At 40.9% G+C, this 19609-nt stretch overlaps 1 protein-coding gene across 1 annotated transcript; it reads right to left on the bottom strand.

Annotated features, from left to right (window-relative positions):
* Positions 1-226: 226 nt before the first annotated feature.
* Positions 227-18979, bottom strand: htatsf1 (HIV-1 Tat specific factor 1). The gene is made up of 9 exons (XM_072552606.1): positions 18661-18979; positions 17523-17715; positions 15119-15166; positions 13822-13976; positions 11948-12111; positions 8877-8976; positions 7983-8072; positions 5233-5370; positions 227-2699 (listed from the first exon to the last, which is right to left on the bottom strand). Exons 1-9 carry the CDS (start codon positions 18823-18825, stop codon positions 2286-2288), a joined length of 1467 nt encoding a protein of 488 aa, XP_072408707.1. The 5' UTR covers positions 18826-18979; the 3' UTR covers positions 227-2285.
* Positions 18980-19609: the final 630 nt, after the last annotated feature.

The following is a 19609-nucleotide window of genomic DNA, read 5'->3' as shown; positions in this document are numbered from 1 at the left end:
CAAATATAAAAAAAAAACGGATCTTACAATTGGGACCTGTAAACTAAATCTGCAATGTGTTAGCGATATGGGAATGCGAGAGATGACAGCGATACCTTCAAAATGCTAATAATCCTAAAAAAGTGTAATTGCACAAGAAAATGTTCTGACATTTTGTGATCTATTAGGTACTGTCTTAAGGGTTTTTTTGTTTATTTGCTGCAAATAATTGAGGCAATACTTGAGAACCTCTTTAGTACAATTTTATTCCAGTGGAAAAGATGATCACTTGTGAATCAGTGTTTTTTTTTCCCCAAAATACAGAAGACAAATACTGTACATCCTAGAAAGTGCTGTCAAAGCACTGCATGTCAAACTGCATCTGAGAAGACAACTTTTTTTTAAGGGCCAGTCCTTCATGAGAACAAAGAAGGGCAATAACTGACCTGAAACAATGACTCTCTCTCTCTCTCTCTCTCTCCCCCTCCTCCTTCCTTCCCCCCCCACCCGACACAAATGCAGTCAGACTTGCTGAGTATGCCTAACATTTTCTGGAGTTATTTCAGGAGCTTTTTTGAGAGCTAGACCATACCAATGATCAAACTTATTGAAACTGATCGCATGCGGAACAGGTACTTTAAATGTGTTTCACCCAGCAGCTCGGGGAAATAGTTAGAAAACAGAAGTCTGAACTCATCCCAGAGGAGACATGCTATTAAAAACCTGAAGAGGGAAACAATGTGCGAAAGGCTATCATGCAAATAGATTTCAAGCAGATAAAACGTAAAAAAAGAAACAGTTGGGTAATTCACAGGAAGAACAGAATCTGACAAGACTACAGCTACTGGAAGTTTCTAAGCAAGTCAACAAATCTGACACTTTACAAACATTAATAGTTTGATATAATAAATGCATCTAGATGTGATGAAGCAAAGAACTTTTAAATCTTAAACATAGTTCAGTAACTCAAATCACTAAAACTGAACTTTCCTTCCAGATTACACACAGCACGCAACACTCAAGATGCAAAGTGTAGGGAATGATTCACTGCCATTATGGTTTCTTCTGCTCAATGAAGTTACCTCCTTCCAGTTTGTTCCAAATATATCGAAGGGTCATGCGCATCTTTTAAAAGAAAGAGGAGGTTTCCTTGGTGCATATTTACAGAGAGAATAATTTCACCACTTTTAGAAGAGATCTTAAATGTAGGCTGCCTGTAGCATTCTAGGAGTATCCCCTCCAAATAGTTTTGAGCCATAAAGTGGACAATTGCATTTACATATTAAATCACTCAAAACCAACATCCACATTCTAAGAATTAACAGCAATTTGTTTGTTCAATACATCACATCAGTTGTATGACACTTTTGATCTTTTACTATAAATTCTGTGTCCTATGATCCTGCCTCACTAGCTACCTGATGAAGGAACAGTACTGCGAAAGCTTGTACTTCCAAATAAACCTATTGGACTATAACCTGGTATTGGGAGATTTTTAAAATTGCACTGCTGTTCAGTCAGATTAGGAAACAGTTTCTGTTGCCTCATTGAGATAACCCCCGCGTCCTCAAAAATTAGTTGGGTTTTAACGGTTTTGCCTTTCCCAGAACATTACAGGCTTCAGGTACTTAGTAGAATGTATATACCATGATGTTTGTGTGAGACAGGCTAAATACAGAAGTGGATTACCTCCTGTCCACTGTTTCCACGTTTGTGGCAATATGAACTCAATAAACTCAACTGAAGAGAGAGAAAGTAAAGGGAAAAACACCACTCATGGTTCCTGTTACTAGGAACATCAAATGATAGATAGTGTGAGATCTCACATGGAAAGCTTTACACTCTGCTGCAGCATCCTACATGACTGGAGTTTATCAATGTCTACACATTATATCAAAAAAAGGGTTATTTGGATGGCACTGCCAACAACTGCTGACACTTAGTAAGCTATACAGAAACAAAATACTGCTTTAATCAGGCAGCATGGAAAAGGATGAAGAAACTGCAAAGAAAATAGAGAACTGTTTGCATTTTTACCTCAACATATTTTTAACAGAGAAGAACAGTTATTGAAGTCAGTGGATAAGTTAAGATGGGAAAGGTTTCTCTCAATTGAGCATAAAATGGCACAATCCTTAAATACATGTTTGACACCAAATATTAACTATATTAAAGCTTCTTTCAATTAAAGCAGTCAACTTGACAATTAAAAACCTGCACACCAGATGTCCAGCCGTGTTCTACAATATTTCAGATAAAAATGGTGCTTTTAAGCAGTCATTTAAAAGCAAGGTCCCAATAAGAACTCACTGCTCTTCTTCTTCATCATCAACACTTCCATCAATACTGCTGTCCGTAGATAAATTTTCTTCAATCCATTTCTCTTCCGCCTTCTCCGTATCAGATATAGAATCAATCACATCTTGGTGTTTATGGTCCCCAGAAAGTGCTGCACTGTCCACTGTAGGTTTTGTATTGTCCTTTGACAGCGTTACTGTGTCCGCTGATAGGTTTTCATTATCTGCTGAAGGTGTTAAACTGCCTGCTGATTGCTTTCCATTGTCCTCAGACCGGTCTGTGCTATCCTCTGGAGGAGCGGAGACTTCTAAAGATGCTTGACCACTTGCCTCTGTAGTCTTTGGGTCATTGGCAGACTTACCTTCCAAAAATGATTCCCATGACTTCAAACGGTATTCTCTTTCTTTTACAGTTTCTTCAATCTGGAAGAATTTAAAATACTATTTAAACTTTTTTTTTAAAAAAAAGAAAGCAAGCACTTCATTTCTAACAAAGTAAACATCTTGCTGCTTAGATAAAATAGACAAGTTTTTGTGGCACACTTCAAATTTTCTCAAAAGTTCCCAGTAAGATGCCTATTTGAAATTAGTTTAAACTTTGCCCTGTAACTAAATGTTTGGATTAGAAATGTCCTGCTTGAGTGGGTTAGGGATGGTTTTCTCTACCAGTATGTTGAGGAACCAACAGAAGACATGCTATTTTAGATCTAGTAATATGTAATGAAGGGCTAATTCACAATCTTGTTTTGGAAAAGCCTTTAGACATGAGTGATCACTACGAAAAAAAATTTACATTCTGAATCTATTGTCACCTGCATTTTAGATTAAGTGTAAAATAGTAGAAAGTTTTTACAATGTCAATGTGATCTGACACCATTTTGAATAGCTTTTAGAATAATGGACTCTTAAGCCATACCTCTTCTATCAGTACTGAGCCAGTTCATCATCAATGCCTGCACCATTACCCTTCCTCCACTGCCTCACAGTTACATTCTGTTAGCAAGGGAGGCAGCTCAAACTGAATCAAGTTTTAATAACTTTAAGGGAAAGTATGAAGGCATGAAGCACAAATTGACTGAGATGATTAGAGAAAATTAAAAGGCACGACTATACAAAGGCAATCTATGACATGACTTAGAGCATCTATGCGTTCCTTTGAAGTGCAAAAACTCAGGTCGAGCAACGTGGTGAACAAAGGCGGTTCAGGATTGTATCAAAATAAAAGGCCTATCAAGTTGCCAGAGAACATAGTAGTTCTGAAGATTGGGAGGTTTACACAATACAAAGTTCCTGCAGTAGTGACAGAGTGGATTGAGAATTGATTCAGGTCTCCACATGTATGTTTGGGTCCCACTGAAGGTAGCTAGAAAGGGCATTCATAAGAGGGTGGCACGGTGGCTCAGTGGTTAGCACTGCTGCCTCACAGAGCCAGGGACCCAGGTTTGATTCCAGCCTCGGGTGACAGTCTGTGTGGAGTTTGCATATTCTCCCTGTCTCTGCATGGGTTTCCTCTGGATGCTCTGGTTTGCTCCCATAATTCAAAGATGTGCAGGTTAGGCAAATTGCCATGCTGAATTGCCCATAGTGCTCAGGGATGTGTAGGTTACCTGCATTAGTTGGGGGAAACAAAGTAATAGGAGAGTGGAATGGGTCTCGTTGGGATACTTTTCAGAGGTTGGTGTGGACCTGTTGGGCCAAATGGCCTGTTTCACCACTGTAGGAATTCGATGAAAGGACCAAGAAATTAAGAAGGAAAGGGAGAACAGAATAGGAATGCGAACTACCAAAATAAAAACAAAACAGATCGTAAAAGCTTTTGTAGGCACATAAAAGGAAATGTATGGATAAAATGAGTGTGTATCCATTACAGTAGCATCAGAAGAATTTATAACAGCAAAGAGAATGACAGGCAAGTTAGATGGTTACACTAATGTCTATCTATCTTCATGAAGGAAGGCAACAGAAATCTCAAAGAACTAGAGTGTTTTAGATTATTAGATTAGATTACTAACAGTGTGGAAACAGGCCCTTTGGCCCAACAAGTCCACACCGACCCTCTGAAGAACAACCCACCCAGACCCATTCCCCTAACACTACGGGCAATTTAACAATTGCCAATTCACCTAACCTGCACATTTTTGGATTGTGGGAGGAAACCGGAGCACCCGGGGGAAACCCACGCAGACACGGGGAGAATGTGCAAACTCCACACAGAGTCACCTGAGGCATGTTCAAGTGGCACAGGTGAATGAGGAGTTAAAGGAAATAGTATTAAGATGATTGTTGTGGAGACATAATGCAGGTGAATGTTGATAAATCCCCAGCTGATGATCTATGTCCGTGTTGAAGGAGATGGTCAGATAGGCAATGCATTGGTGCACCTTTCAAAATAATGCGCAGGGAATAGAGCGATACAGACCACACAGATGAAATTAGGTTAGAATGGCATCATGGGTAAACACCGACACGGACAGCTGTAGGGCCTGTTCCTATTCTGTACTATTTAGATTCTGGAACAATTCTTGTAGATTGTAAGGCATCAGGAATTGATGCCTTACATCAGTAGTAGGGAAAACATTAAATATTGATAAAGAATGGGAACAACAGACAACTGATACTATCATAACAGATAGTAGCGATCTGATTGGGATTGGTGAGCATGGATTTACAAATAAGAAATCACTTGACAAACTTGTTGGGGAATTTTTTTGTTTGAGGATGTTACCATCAAAACTGGGAAAGGAGAAATGGATGCAGCATTCTTAAGTTTACAAAAAGTCTTTTGATAGCTTCCACACTAAGTAATCTAATTGGGAAAAAAAAAAGTCCTCCATAAGCTGGGTTAGAAAGAGTAAAGCACACATTTGAGGTCACGCACTGGCATTTTTTAAATTAACAAGATGACAAACAGCCTGCTTCTAATTCATCCAAAATAATATCAATCTTTCCCCCATACCTGGTAATCAACAACACCATCCCACGTTTCAGCGGTTATCTGGCGTCCACCAAACCATCTTCCATTAAGCATCAGGATACATTGATCTGCTTGTTCTGGTTCTTTAAATGCTACAGAGGCTATTCCAGCAGGGTGTCTCTGGAAATTAGATCCAACATTAAAAACATCTTTAATTTTTAATACATTTGTTTTTATGGTTCATGGGATATGGATATTTGTTGTCCCTTCCTAATTGCTCTTGAACTCAGGCTTGCTCAACCATTTCAGAAGCTGATTAAAAGTCAACCACATTGCTGTAGGTCTGGAGTTACATGTTGGCCAGACTAGGTAAAGACGTTACTGAACCAGAGTGTTTTTTAAAAAACTATAATTAATAACAGTTTCATAGCAACCACTAAACGAGCTTCAATTACAGTAATATTGAGTTTAAAATTCCAAAAGCTGCTCTCAGTCATAGAGATGCACAGCACGAGAATAGATCCTTCGGTCTAACTGGTCATTGCTAACCATATATTCGAACCTAATCTCGTCTCATTTGCCAGCACTTGGCCCATATCCCTCGAGAACCTTCCTGTTCACATACCCATCCAGATCCCCTTAGCTCTCAAATTTTTCTCCTCTCACCCTAACTGATGCCTTCTAGTTCTGGACTCCCCCACCCACGGAAAATACCTTATCTATTTATCCTCTTATAATTTTACAAATCTCTATGAGGTCACCCCTCAACCTCTGAAGCTCCAGGGAAAACATCCTCAGCCTATTCAGCCTCTCCCTTTTGCTCAAATTCTCCAACCCTGGCAACATCCTTGTAAATCTTTTCTGAACCCTTTCAAGTTTCACAACATCCTTGCAATAGGAAGGAGACCATAATTGCACATAATATTCCAAAAGTGGCCTAGCCAATGTCCTGCACGGCTGCAACATGACTTCCCAACTTCGATACTCAACACTCTGACCAAGAAAGGAAAGCATACCAAATGCCTTCTTCACTATCCTATCCACATGTGACTCCACTTTCAAGAAACTTTGGGATTTGAACCAGTGTCCTCAGATCTTTAGCCTCTGGATTATGCTTGGTAATAAAAAAAAAATGGAGCTTTCACAGCCCTCAAGGGGAGAGAATTCTAAAGATTCGCCACCCTCTGAGCTAAAACAAAAAAGAAAAAGCTGATCTCGGATCTAAATGGCACCCTCTAATTTTTAAAATTTGCTCCCTGATCAAGACACCTTATCCACAATAAGCAAGTTTCAATTATAATCACCTCTCATTCTTCAAAACTCTACAGCACACAGGCTCAATTCCCTTAATTCCACCTTGGGAACAGTCTGGTGAACCTTTGTTGTTCCCTTTCTACAGCATTAAAATTTTTGCCAAGGTAGGGAGACCAAAACTGCAAACTGCACTCCAAGTGCAATCTAAATGGGCTCCTAAAAATAGAAACCAAGATTTCACGACATCGGAATTTAAAACCTTTTGCAACAGCATTCCATTAGCCTTCCTAAAAGCTTACTCCACCATGGAGTTAGCCTTCCGTGACTTTATAGATAAGGTCAAAGTGCCTTTGAACTTCTACAATTGTTAATTGCTCACCGCTTAAAAAAATACTCTGCACATCTGTTCTTCCCTCCAAAAGTAGAGTACATCATTTTTCTACATTACAGGGCAACCTTGATTTTCCAAAAGACACGGGCAGGGAACATTTTGTTTAGATAACAGAATGCTTGGATAACAGTTTACCCAAGCATCAGGGCCTTGATATCTTGTTTGGATAGTTTGAAATTCAGATAAACGACGTTTGGATAATAGAGGTTGCACTGTCTGTCCCATCTACTGTTATGAAGTTGGAGGTGTACTGTACCTTTGAGAGTGAAAGCTGGCAAGGACTTAAAACACAGATTGTGCTGAAAAGATTAAAAATGTAACATTTGGCTGTGAAACAAATAGCTGAGCTGTTATGGTACACAACAAATTCGAATTTGGCCAGTTTAAATTATGTTCCAAGATACCAAAATCCAACTGATTTTGAATTTTACTGTTTTGACAACATCAAACCATAGAGACTATCGGTTCTTTTGGGGTATAAGAATCAGGCATTTTGAACAGTTAGCCAGAATGGCAAAGGGCATCATCAAACACAGACTGCCCGCAGAACTGCTCTCTGAAAGGTATCTGTTCATACGAAATCTGTACAGCAGAAGACCGAAGAAAAGGCCCAGAAAAATCTGGAGGAAGATACAGAGGAGAATTGACACAGCTGAATTGTTTTGAAATTTAAATTTTTTTGTAAAACTTATTGGATCAGTATAGATTTGTAGAGTGGGAGATAGATAAATTGAGACAAAGGAGTTTTACAGTGTAGATCGTTGATGTTTAATGTTTTATTTTCTTGGAGTTAAAGAATAACTTGTTTTTTTTTCTTTAAATAGTAGGATTTGGTAGTTGTGTCACTCACTTTTACATATTACGAGGTGAGCTTTTCTGTGGGTCTTGTTTAAACTAGCAGAAGGACATCTTCCTCACAATACACATTCCTGGTTAGCTTTGTATCATGTGCAAAATTTGGAAATTCTACATGTTGCCCCAGATCCAAATCATGGAGATAGGAAGTGAACAACTGGGACCTGAAGTACTTAATCTTGTAGTACCCCACATTGCAACTTCATTGATATTATCCTCTAATAATCCACACAAATAAACCATATCTTGTACAAAATGAATGATTTTTGAAAAAAAAACAAAAAATACTTACATCAAATATAAGTACTTTTTTGACTTGACCAAATTTTTCACATTCTAGTCGAACATCATCTCTGATCTCATTCAAAACCAATGGATCCTCCTATAAAAAGTTTAAAGTTAGTAAACTTTAAATGAGTCATTTCATTGACAACTACATTTTCTCCTGCTGATTTAAGTCTTGTTGCTTAGAATTACACGTAGTTACAGTTTAATATTACTGTTTGTAGCATTCTTCATCTTTGCACAGCAAGTAGAAAATCTCCAGTTTTGATAGGACAAATGCTCGGACAAGAACTATTTTGAAAGCCATCCCTTTTCTTTCTGTCTCTGTGCTAATTTGAAATACAAGTTGCCTCAATTCATCCCACACATCCTTGTGTAAAACAAAAGGCAGAATTTTTCAAGCCTGCCCAGAACACTTAGGAGGGGGGAAACATACATGGACAGGAGGCCAAAATTCAGATTCAGATAAAACCTTGCATAAAATTTTCTGAGACTAAGTCATGTTGGACTTCCTGGCACTTATGTTCAGGAACCTCATGTACATTCACAAGCTTCTATGAATACTCATGGTCACTGCATTCCACAGAAGTTACAAAAAACAATAATTCTCTTGGTGACCCATGTTATTCAACTAGCTTAAGATCAATGCAAAATAAATTCAAACTAGACTAGATCAGCTGAAAACAGAGATAAAAGTTGAAATTGAAATAACGTGGGAGACTTGTTTATTTAGACTAGTTTAATCCAATCTTTGGTACAATTAGATCATAATATGGTTACAGCAAACCCAATAATGATTTAATCCTGAAACTGCATAAAGTTATTTATTCATATTATGCCTGTACCGGAAGTTAAAAAAAAACAAAATCAATGTATAATCCATCTGAGTGCCTAAACTTACCTCAAAATCCTTTGGATGAAACATGTTCTTAAGGATTACAACTCGTTCACATCGTAATCGGGAACTGCCAGGTTTTCTTTCTGGTCTCCAATCCAGCTGCCTAACAACAAGGAATTGTGGCTGTCAACAGAAACCTATCTTAAAAGGCCTATCCATATACAAGCAGATTTCTGAGAATAAACATTTACAGGGCAACCTCAATTATTCGAACGACATGGGTGGGGAGTATTTTGTTCGGATAATCAAATGTTCTGATAACAGTTTACCCAATCATCAGGCCCTTGAGATCTTATTTGGATAATCGAGGTTGTATTGTACTAGGTAATTCTTCTGATATTGCTCATGGTCATAATGCGATCAGGAGAGCTTTTTAATGTCAACATGTAAAAGGTCCGACAAGGGACAGTGCAGAGAGAGAAATGTTCAAAAAGGAATCGGAGAAAATACAGACCCAATATGTTGGGTAAAATGTAGCCCTAGAAGGAAAAGAAGCTTTTACCAGGTACAAAAGGTGACGTCCTAGTGGAGTATAGAAAGTGCGGGGAGGAGACTTTTAAAAAAGCAATTAGGGAGCCAAGTAGGGGCATGAGAAGGTGGTGGCAAGTTGAAATGCCACAGTCCATCTGCTGTGGCTGGGAAGGCCAGGATTTTGATTTCATAACACTGAAGGAACAATTATACAGCCTCAAATCAGAAGAGCCCATGACATGGAGGAAAATATGCAGGTAGCATTCCCGAATGAACATCTGCAGTAATAATACCCTGGGACTGAGATGATTGGCTTCCAACAAGTACAACTATTTTCTTTTATGTGATCACATTTAAACCAGTGGAGTGAATTTTCCCTTGTTTTCACTGACGTCAGTTATGCTGGGACAAAAACTACTTCATTACTTTACAATGGAGTGGATAAGTGGCTGGATTGAATTCGTCCCTTTTTTTGGACAGGGCACATCTGGACAATTTTCCACAACAGATGCCAGTGTTATTTCTGTACTACAAAAGCTTGACTTGGGACAGTTCAGGAATGCGAGTAGCATAGTTAGTCACCATTTTACTTTCCAGCATCAGTAGCATTTTGCTTTTGTTTCAAAAATAAATTCTTAAAAATGTTGAAGCAATAAAGTTATTCAGGAAGAACCACATCATTCAGCCCTCTAATGGACATTGAAATCAAACCTTTAAGTTTTTAAAATCACTTTTGCTTTCATGCATAACCAACCCTGGTTATGTTCTGACCCACTAGCATGAAAGACCCTATAGAAGTGGCACCACACATACAGTCAGAAGCCTTGAGGGTCCTCAACATTGACTTGAGTCCCATGAATTCTCATGCCATCAGATAAAACATGGTCAATGAACTCTATCAATTACCACACATCACTTCCTTAGCTGATGAAGCAATACATCTTCATGTTGAACACTACTTGGAGTGAACATAGAGGGAGGCAAAAACACAGATCACACTGTGAAGTACTTAAAATGTCCAGAGTGGCTCGCTGCAGTAAGACTAAGCCTGGTGTATATTCATGGATATAGCTGCTAGACTGGGCATGCTGCAGATGCTGAGGAAGCTAGATATCTAGTAGGCCTGGTCTTCACAAATCTACCTGACTCAGATACATCTATTCATTACTGTGATAGGAGTGATCACCGTACAGAGATTTGGAGAGATGAAATTCCCTCTTCACACTGAGCATACCATTCATTGTGCTGTGATACCAAATGATGCTAAATGGGATCGAATCAGAACAGGTCTAACATCTCATAACTGGGCATCATGAGGTGGTATAGGCAATGAGAATCATAAAATTGCACTTAAAAACAATCTATAATCACATGACTTGTAGGTGAGAAACAGCACATGGCAAAGCCAAAACATTCCATAACTAATGAATTAGATCACAGCTCTGCAGTCCTGCCACATCCTGTTGAAGAATGGTGGACAATTAAACAACTAATGAGGGCAACAGCTCTACAAATCTTCCTATCCTATTGATCAGGAAGCTTGGCACAATTTAAAAAAAGACATGGCTGAAACATTTGCATCCGACTTCAACTAGAAGTGCTAAGCCAATGATCTAGCTCAGCATTGCCTTGAGGACCCAGCAACACAGATGCCAATGTTCAGCCAATTCAATTCACTCCACAATTTAAAAGGAACAAAATCAAAATCAATAGCACTGGTAACAAACAAAGAGACAAAACTATTTGTTAGCTAGACAGTTGGTCTTTACTGAGAAAGAGGACATTCCCTCAAGTCCAGTGCCTGCCAAGATCAGACAGTTTGCTAAAAAGTATAAAGAGCTCGCATTAATGGGAATAATGAGGTTTCTTTTTTGTTCTCATACAGGATTCTTTGAATGATAGTTTGATTTACTGCTATTAAGATGCTGAACTGGAGTCTGAAAAATCTAACTCAAAAGTCATACCTGGTCTTATGCTACTTGTGCTCAGTTTTGAAGAGAATAAAGCAGCTTTTGGGAGACCAAATCAGAAAGGAAGTGATCTGGTCTGGAGCATGACAGTTCCTATTTTTACACTCCCCAACTACTGTGTAGTTAGGTATTAGAAAGTATGCGCTTATTCCTGAAGGGTATAGCATCTGATTGGTATTCTTTATGCCCAGAGTCTGATCAGGAATTCAAAGGCAGCATTTGGCCAAGTTAGTATATAGCAACTCTCCCCAGGACAATAGAGTCAGACCAACTCTCCCATCTTGATTCCTATAGCCTGCAAGTTTATTTCCTTTAAGTGCCCATCCAGTAGACATTTTAAATCATTATGTATGCCCAGATCCATCATCTTGATGGGCACCAAGTTTCAGCTCATTACCACTTGATTTTAAAAAACCACTTCACCATATTGCTCCAAATCTCAAATCAAAACATTAAAATATGTCCCCTATCCTTGTACTAATAGAAACAGCCTTTTCTTGTCCACCTTACCCAAGCTTGCCATAATCAATAATGTGAATAGTAAATCTCAGATGATCACTGACAACAGCAACTCTGCAGGCATAATTAAGAAGAAAGCTTCCCAGCTAAAAGGTATAACTGATATAAAGGTACTTTTTCTGCAGAAGCAATTTCTTCTTGTAGTCTTTGCTTTTCTTCCTCTTTTTGCTGGCATCATATTGTCCTTTCATCTCAAACTTGGCGACTTCTACATGTAGCTTATATCCCCTCAATTCTGTTTCATCCAAAAATCTGAGAGCAAGGTCAATAGATTCTTTCTGGAACACAAAAGTAGTTTTGTCAAGGGAGGAAAATTGTATGACATCCTTTTAATATGAAGGAATTAGAGATGCAAGAACAAGTAAGTCTTAATGCAGAGAGTGTACAGATAAGAACACAGCAATTAGGAATGGGAGTAGGCAATTCAGCCCTTCGAGCCCACTGTCTTTTAACATGATCATGGCTGATCTCAACTCTACTCTCCTGCCTCTTCCCAACTACACTTTATTCTGCTTTTTTAAAAAATCAGAAACATACCTATTTCGTTTTTGAATCCATTGACTGATTCTGCCTCTAACTCACTCTGGGCCAGAAGTTTCCACAGATTCACAATCCTCCAAGTGTGGTAGTTTCTCATCGCAGTTTTGAATCTACCTCCTCCTCCATATCCGTGACAAGTTTAGTCTCTTTATTCAGAAAAAGAAATATTTGTCTTTGACAAAAGTGTCAAAAGATTTACTAGGTTGATTCTATGAGGGAGGGACAGGATAAGCCTAGGCTAATATTGCAAATTTAGAAGAACAAAAAGTGATCTGATCAAAAGTATATAAAAGCCCAGATCCAGGGATGCAGATCAGGATCCCACAGAGTTCCCCATGTGCTGACACTAAAGGGATTCACTGAGAAGTCTAAACTTCCAATGTGAAATTTCCCTGCTCCCTGTCAATCTTCAGTAAAGTCTCCAACTGAGAGAGCTAGAGACTTTGGACAGTTATCCGGAAATATTAGATGTGACAGTCCATCAAACTCCTGCTTAACCACACAACTGACCGCTCCCCTTCCACCACACCCAAAACCCGTTCCCAGCTTCCCCAACTAATCCCATCCCTGACCCAACACAAGTGGACCCTAGCACCCAACTGGACCCCAAATTCCTCCCACTGAACCATCAGCTCCCCCGTGACCAACTCCTCCTGACCTGACCCGATACCTGGGCCTGCCAACACATCCTGACTAACCCTACTCTTCCACTCCATTTTCTTACTTACTTCCCACCCTCTTGCCCAATTATCCCAACCACTCTGGTCAACACTGTCATGCATTGCAACAGGTAGACTGGTGAAGTTGAGGCCAAGTTGACGTTTTCATCTTGTCGATTTAGTCAGGACCTGCTATAGACCAAGTCAAGCAATTATGTCCTTTAGGGATGGGTCAACTTAAATTAGTAGTAGTACTTCCAAGACACTCTTGCTGATGGATATTGATGTCCCTAACCCAGTATCGTGTGTCCTTCATACACTTGGCATTTTGTACAATTTGTGCTCAACTTGGAGTAAGACTGATTCATCAACTTGGGGTGTTGTTAAAGCCAAATTATATTAAAAAAAGTTCAGTTTCACATGAAGCATAACTGTTCAGACATCTCAAAGTCAATCTGGTTGGAAGGTAATAAATGTCTGTCTGCTATCCAACGCACATCAGAAGGAAATAACTTACTTTTTAATCTACATGATTTTTCATAAGTTTAAATATTTGAAAAAAAATGGCCAATTCAGTTTCATGTGAAGTTTAAAAACAGTAACATTCAGTTTTAATAATATTTCGAATTGGATCAGGTGTAGTTAGCCAGTCTTGTTAATGACTTCCCTGTAGAATTTGGTAGAGATAATGATTCAACATAAACTAGATAATTCAGAAAGGAAGAAAAACACTTCCTGTAATATAGTGCAAATATTAAACTCAGAATCAACGGTCAAATAATTGCGTACCTTCAAGTAGCAGCAGAGACCATCCCCCTTGAGGTTTCCATCTTTGTCCTTGTACAATTTAATCTTATATTCTTCTGTTTCTGGGTTTTGCATGATGATTCCAAATTTTGACATGAGTTCCACAAATTCATCATTTGTTATGTCTGGAGGTAGTCCTACAAATGAGAAATAACTTAGAAAAACATCCTGCCAGAATTCCAAATGGAAGTAAAGTTTTGATGGTGCAGGACCATTTCTCTTCTACATGTTGTAATACACTGAAGCATGAACTTACAATTGCTTGGAGGAAATAAAATCATGGAAATATACTTCAAAGTAGTCATGGTATGATCTTTAAAATTAATAGCTTGTAGCTTTTACTTTATCTTGACAACAAAACCTGAATGAAGTGCTCAAAATAGAAGATATTTACAAAACAAAGAGAGAGATGATGGTAGCCAATTCTTCCCTTAAAATATTCTGAAATACACCAGAGATAGAATTCAAATCCACCAGAAAAAAATCTAGGTCAATACTCTGCATCCCTGCTAACAGAATTAAAGGAGGTGCCTATTTTTATAATCAAGTAGAGAGGTCTCATCTTCCCTCTCAAGTAGATATCAATATATTCATAGGCCAATGTTGAAGAACTGCAATGGGGTTCAGCCTGGTGTCCTGGCCTAAACACATCCCTTATCCAATATTATTAAGATCACATTGTCTTGCCACCATCCTGTTGCTTTCCCACAGCAGGAATACTTCTAGTTTAGTTTGGCAACAAAAGCTTAGCAATGTACTCAAAACATGACCACGACAGTTTTAGAGGGAATGCTGCTCGAGGAATTTTCAACATCCTATTTCAGCTTCATAGAGCAGATATTTATCCAAAGTAAATGTTAAAAACTAAAAAACGTAAGGCACTTTATTCTGTTATAGTAAGGGAATCCTATGCGGTTTTACCTTCTCACGCAATTTTGTTTCTTAAGTGACCTAATTTGCAAGTTGGAACTTTCTATGTACACAGTCAGCCAGTTATCTATTCACCAGTCAGAAGACTGTATGTATACTTATACTGGCTACCCAGTACAAAGAAAAGTACCTTGCAGTTTTTATCCAAGCATGCTTTACAATAAAAGCCATATTCCAGTCATAATAAACTGAGACTTGCCTCAGAAGTGCATCTTTGAGCTGGCCTCTCAAAAAGCATCTGCAACTCACCAGAATCATAACAGGCACTTCATCATGGTGAAATAAACCCAACTATACAAAAGTGATTTGTTTTTGTCAAGTGACATGCAGTCCTGAAGCCAGTACTTACCAGACACATACACATTTGTGTTCCTCTGCTCCTCAACATCAATCCAGCCTTTAAAAGATATAATTGCATTGTTAAATATGAATGAAGCTCTATAAAATAGATGAGATACGCAAAATGGTAAGTACTACATGCTTCTTAAAAATCAGAAAAGCATGAGAGTGAGCAGTAAGGCACAGTTGTTCAAGTATTAATTCAACATCTTTACAATTTTGAAAACGTCAGAATCAGTTACTTGGAGTAGTATGGTGAAATAAGTTAGAGTTGCTGAGACCAAGATGGGTCATTTCACATGAACGATGACGTGGGTTGCAGCATTAAAACAGAATTTTGCTTTCTACTTTTCAAATTGTTTATCTAGGTGATCAAATTGTAGAATTTCATTATCAGAAATCTGACATGATTAGATTAGATTCCCTACAGTGTGGAAACAGGCCCTTCAGCCCAACCAGTCCACACCGACCCTCCGAAGAGCAACCCACCCAGACCCATTTCCCTCTGACTAATGCACCTAACACTAAGGACAATTTAGCATGGCCAATTCACCTGACCTGCATATCTTTGGATTGTGGGAGGAAACCAGAGTACCCGGAGGAAACCCACGCGACATGGGGAGAATATGCAAACTCCACACAGACAGACAATCACCCGAGGCTGAAATCGAACCTGGGACCCTGGTGCTGTGAGGCAGCAGTGCTAACCACTGAACCACCGTGCCACCCCATGTAGACAATACCTTGCGCCTGTTCTTTTTCAGAGACTGTTCAATTACATCTGCATCCATCTCAAGAGACAAGTTAAAGACAACAATACGAAATTGACAAATCAGCCTCAAAAATGATTCAAAACTGTTAGCAATGCGAAATGAATTACAAGATGCGCCAGTGTGTGTGTGTGTGAACGGTTATCAATAATGCCAACATTGTGATTATTCGAATTAAAATTCAATGAGAGATCAAGAACAGAGGAAAGAACATGCAGTTAACATAGCAACCTCCACAGTTGGAATCATTGAAGTTTCTAGCACAGGAAAGGCATGTCCACACTGTTCAAAAGTCAACCACCTACCTATTCTAATCCCATTTTCCAGCAATTGGCATTGCAAGTCCACTTCTAAATAGTTAGGTGTGGAGAGAGGTTCCGCCTCTACCACCCTTACAGGCAGTGCTCGAGAATCCCACCAACTTCTGGGTGAAAACGTTTTTCCTCACAATTCTTCTAAACCTTCTGTCCTTTAAGTCTATGCCCCCTGATTGCTCTTGATGGAGGGATGAACAAACAGTTCTTCCTGTCTGCCCTTCCTATGCCCCTCATCATTTTACACTTCTTGTGTATTCCAGCCAACTAAGTATTTTCGGTGCAGCTGCTGTTGTAACCTGGGGAAACCCAGTGAGTACCTTCAGATCAGATGAGAATTGTTTCTCTCAAAGAGCAGCGTGACTTTGGAAAATTCTGCCACCAGAGGTAGTGGAGGCAGGATCGCTGAACAGTTAAACAGCAACAGACAGGCTCTTGTTGGGTACATATGTTCGTACATTCATTTTGCACAGTGCCTTAAACATACTATAAATTACACGGCACTTCACTCTAGTGTTGTAAACAATATTTGACATTGCCACATTAACAGGTATTAGGGCAAGCTAATTTTAAGAAACATCTTCAAAAAGAAGAGTTGGAGGGGTTTAGGCAAGGAATTCCAGAGTTCCAGCCCTTGTTGATATCTCAGGAGGGTTGAGTGCTTTCCGAATATTTAACACATAGATGGGGACAAGACCATGGAAGGATGTGAAAACGTGCAAGAGATTTTTAAAATCAAATCAAAGCAGGGAACCAATACTGGTCAGTAATGATGCAATCAATTCAAGATCAAATTTAAGACCAAAGTTGCAAACAGCTTGATTAGGCCTCAAACTGTTGCCAAGGGGAGCAGTCTCAAATTACAGTACTCATTGTATCCTAAATTTTATGAAAAATCAACTTTGCATTTTAAACAATTAACACCATCAGGTTACACACACTAATGGTCCTGAAGAGGAGACCGGGAACAAAAAAAGAATGCCAGACAGAAAACGCACTGGTACCAGTAAAATTCAAGAGAGTGTTTTGCCAACTCTGAAGGCAAAAAAAGCCACAGCCACAGGGTTTCTCGACAAAATCGATACAGTAGTGTAGTGACCTACATCCACCAGCGATCCACTCAGGGACCTACTTGGATGCTGCCTGAACTGCTGTGCTCTTCCAGCACCACTCATCCAGAATCTGGTTTCCAGCATCTGCAGTCATTGTTTTTTTACCACTCAGGGACCTGCCTGGTCCTTTAAATAAATCAAATTTTCAAACTCTAATTAATATCCAACACATATTAACAACTTCTGAAGTGCTAGATGACAGAGAAAAATAATATTACCTGCATCCACTTTTCTTTTCTCCCCTTTTTGCTTTGATTCTTTAGGGTCCCCTTGAGGCGTATTGTTCTGTGAAGACTTTTGTATAACTGCTGCTGTCTTCTCAGTTTCAGTGGTAGAATTGCCAGTATTCTCAGGGTTCTCTTCAATGTAACCATAGTTTGCATGATAGGTTGCAAGAAAATCTTCAGTGATCTGGAAACAGTCATCATTGACATGATATGCAAGACAAGCGGTTGAAAACTTTCAATGAGGGAAAAGTCAGGTAGGATGGGTACAGGAAGAGGATAGGATTGGAGGGGCACCTTATTTTGGGTGGGGAGAGAAAAACTGGGGAAGGCAATGAAAGAAAGACATTGGGGAGGAGAGGGGATGAGCATGAGATGTACCCTGGAGAGAATTTGTGGGCAAGACAGACTAGGGAGGCAGGGGATGGAGAGGGAAACACCCTGGCACAGCAGGTAGGATATGGAGAAGACAGAGAGAGAGAGAGAGAGAGAGAGAGAGCAGGATCCAGGGATAGAGGGGAGAGAAGTGACTGCATTCTGAGGTGGGGGAAGAGAGAAAGACCTGAGGGGCAGAAAGAAAGATAAGATAAGATCCTGGAAGACGGGCAAGGGAGAGAGAGAGACAGACAGACAGACACAGGGGTCAGGGTGTGTGTGGAGAAGGAGAATAAGAAAGATTGGTGGTGGGGGAGATAAAGAGAGAGAGAGAGACAGACTGACACACACACTGGGGGGGGGGGGGGGGGAGAAGAGAGGGGGAGTGAGGTGAGAAAGACCCTAGATAGGGGGGAGATGGGGGCGGGGGGCAGGAGTGGAGGAGATGTGATACCTTACACTGGGGGGGGGGGGTGGCTGAGGGCACCGTAGCCCCAGGGGTGCACTGGGAGGCAATGCTGTATGGGGGGGGGGGGGGGGGGTGTGGAGAGAGGGGGGGGGGAAGAGGGGGGAGTGGGTGCGGGGAGGAGCGAGGGAGGGGGGGGGAGGGGGGGTGGGGAGGGAGGGTGAGGGGGGGCGAGAGGGAGCGAGGGGGGGCGAGGGGGAGCGGGAGCGAGGGCGAGAGGGAGCGAGGGGGAGGGGGAGGGGGAGCGGGGGAGGGGGAGCGGGGGCGGGTTTCCCCCCCCCCCGGCCGTACCTTGGGGAACCAGGCCTTCCTCTCACAGTCCCACTCGAACTCGGTACCGTCCGCGTCCACGAACGTGCTCGCGCGGCCCCGCGCCTCCTCGGCCTGTCCGCCCTCCAACAGCCGCTGCAGCCGGAGCTGCTCATGGAAATCGGCGTTCACCTCCTCGCCGCTCATCCCGCTCCTCCTCCTCCTCCTCCTCCTGCTGCTGCTGCTGCTGGCCCGGGGCCTGGGGGGGGGGAGGGAATGTAACAGCAATCGGCCCAAAAATAAAGGCGCTCAGCCGCCACTCTTAAAGTCGCCTTAAAGCACCTGAATACGCAGAATCGCCGAACTCTGACCCTCGGCATCCTGTTTGATGCGTCATTTCCGGGAGGTGTGTCTTCTGTTTGTGGAGGAGGAGCTACAGTAGTTGGTGATGGTTCAGGGACAGGTATGTCCTCCATCCACCTGTTCACTGACCCCTTCAGTAGCTGGAACTTTGTACCCCAGGCCTCCTGGCTCTGAGGTAGGGGCACTACCAGTGCACCACCAGTCCATGTCCGCAATCAGCCTGAGGCTCATGGCATTCAATGCTTGTCAAAGCCATAAGGGCCAGGAACGGCTCAGTGGGTTAGCACTGCTGCCTTTCAGGGCCAGGGACCTAGGTTTGATCCCACCCTTAGGTAACTGTCTGTATGGAGTTTGCACATTCTCCCTGTGTGCGTTTCCTCCCACAGTCCAAAGGTATGCAGGTTAGGTGGATTGGTCATGATAAATTGCCCACAGTGTCCTGGAATGTGCAGTCTGGCTAAGGGAAATGCAGGGTTATAGGGATGTGGTAGGGGGTTGGGTCCAGATGGGATGCTCTTCCAGGGGGACAGTGTGGACTTGATGGGCCAAAGGGCAAGTGTTCACATTGTAGAGATTCTATAATTATTACTTAGTTGTTACCACCCAAAATTAGATCCAGGTTCTGTCT

This window comes from Chiloscyllium punctatum, chromosome 32 (genome assembly GCF_047496795.1).
Source record: "Chiloscyllium punctatum isolate Juve2018m chromosome 32, sChiPun1.3, whole genome shotgun sequence".
Taxonomy (NCBI): domain Eukaryota; kingdom Metazoa; phylum Chordata; class Chondrichthyes; order Orectolobiformes; family Hemiscylliidae; genus Chiloscyllium; species Chiloscyllium punctatum.
This window is presented reverse-complemented; position numbering and strand designations above follow the sequence as displayed.

Excerpts from the sequence above, each read along its gene's own strand:
- htatsf1 (XM_072552606.1), bottom strand. The coding sequence starts at position 18,825 with ATGAGCGGCGAGGAGGTGAACGCCGATTTCCATGAGCAGCTCCGGCTG. Across the intron at positions 15,167-17,522 it reads GAAAAGAAAAGTGGATGCAG|GCTGGATTGATGTTGAGGAG; the intron begins GTAATATTATTT and ends TATCTTTTAAAG. Across the intron at positions 2,700-5,232 it reads ATGGTGTTGTTGATTACCAG|ATTGAAGAAACTGTAAAAGA; the intron begins GTATGGGGGAAA and ends AAATTCTTCCAG.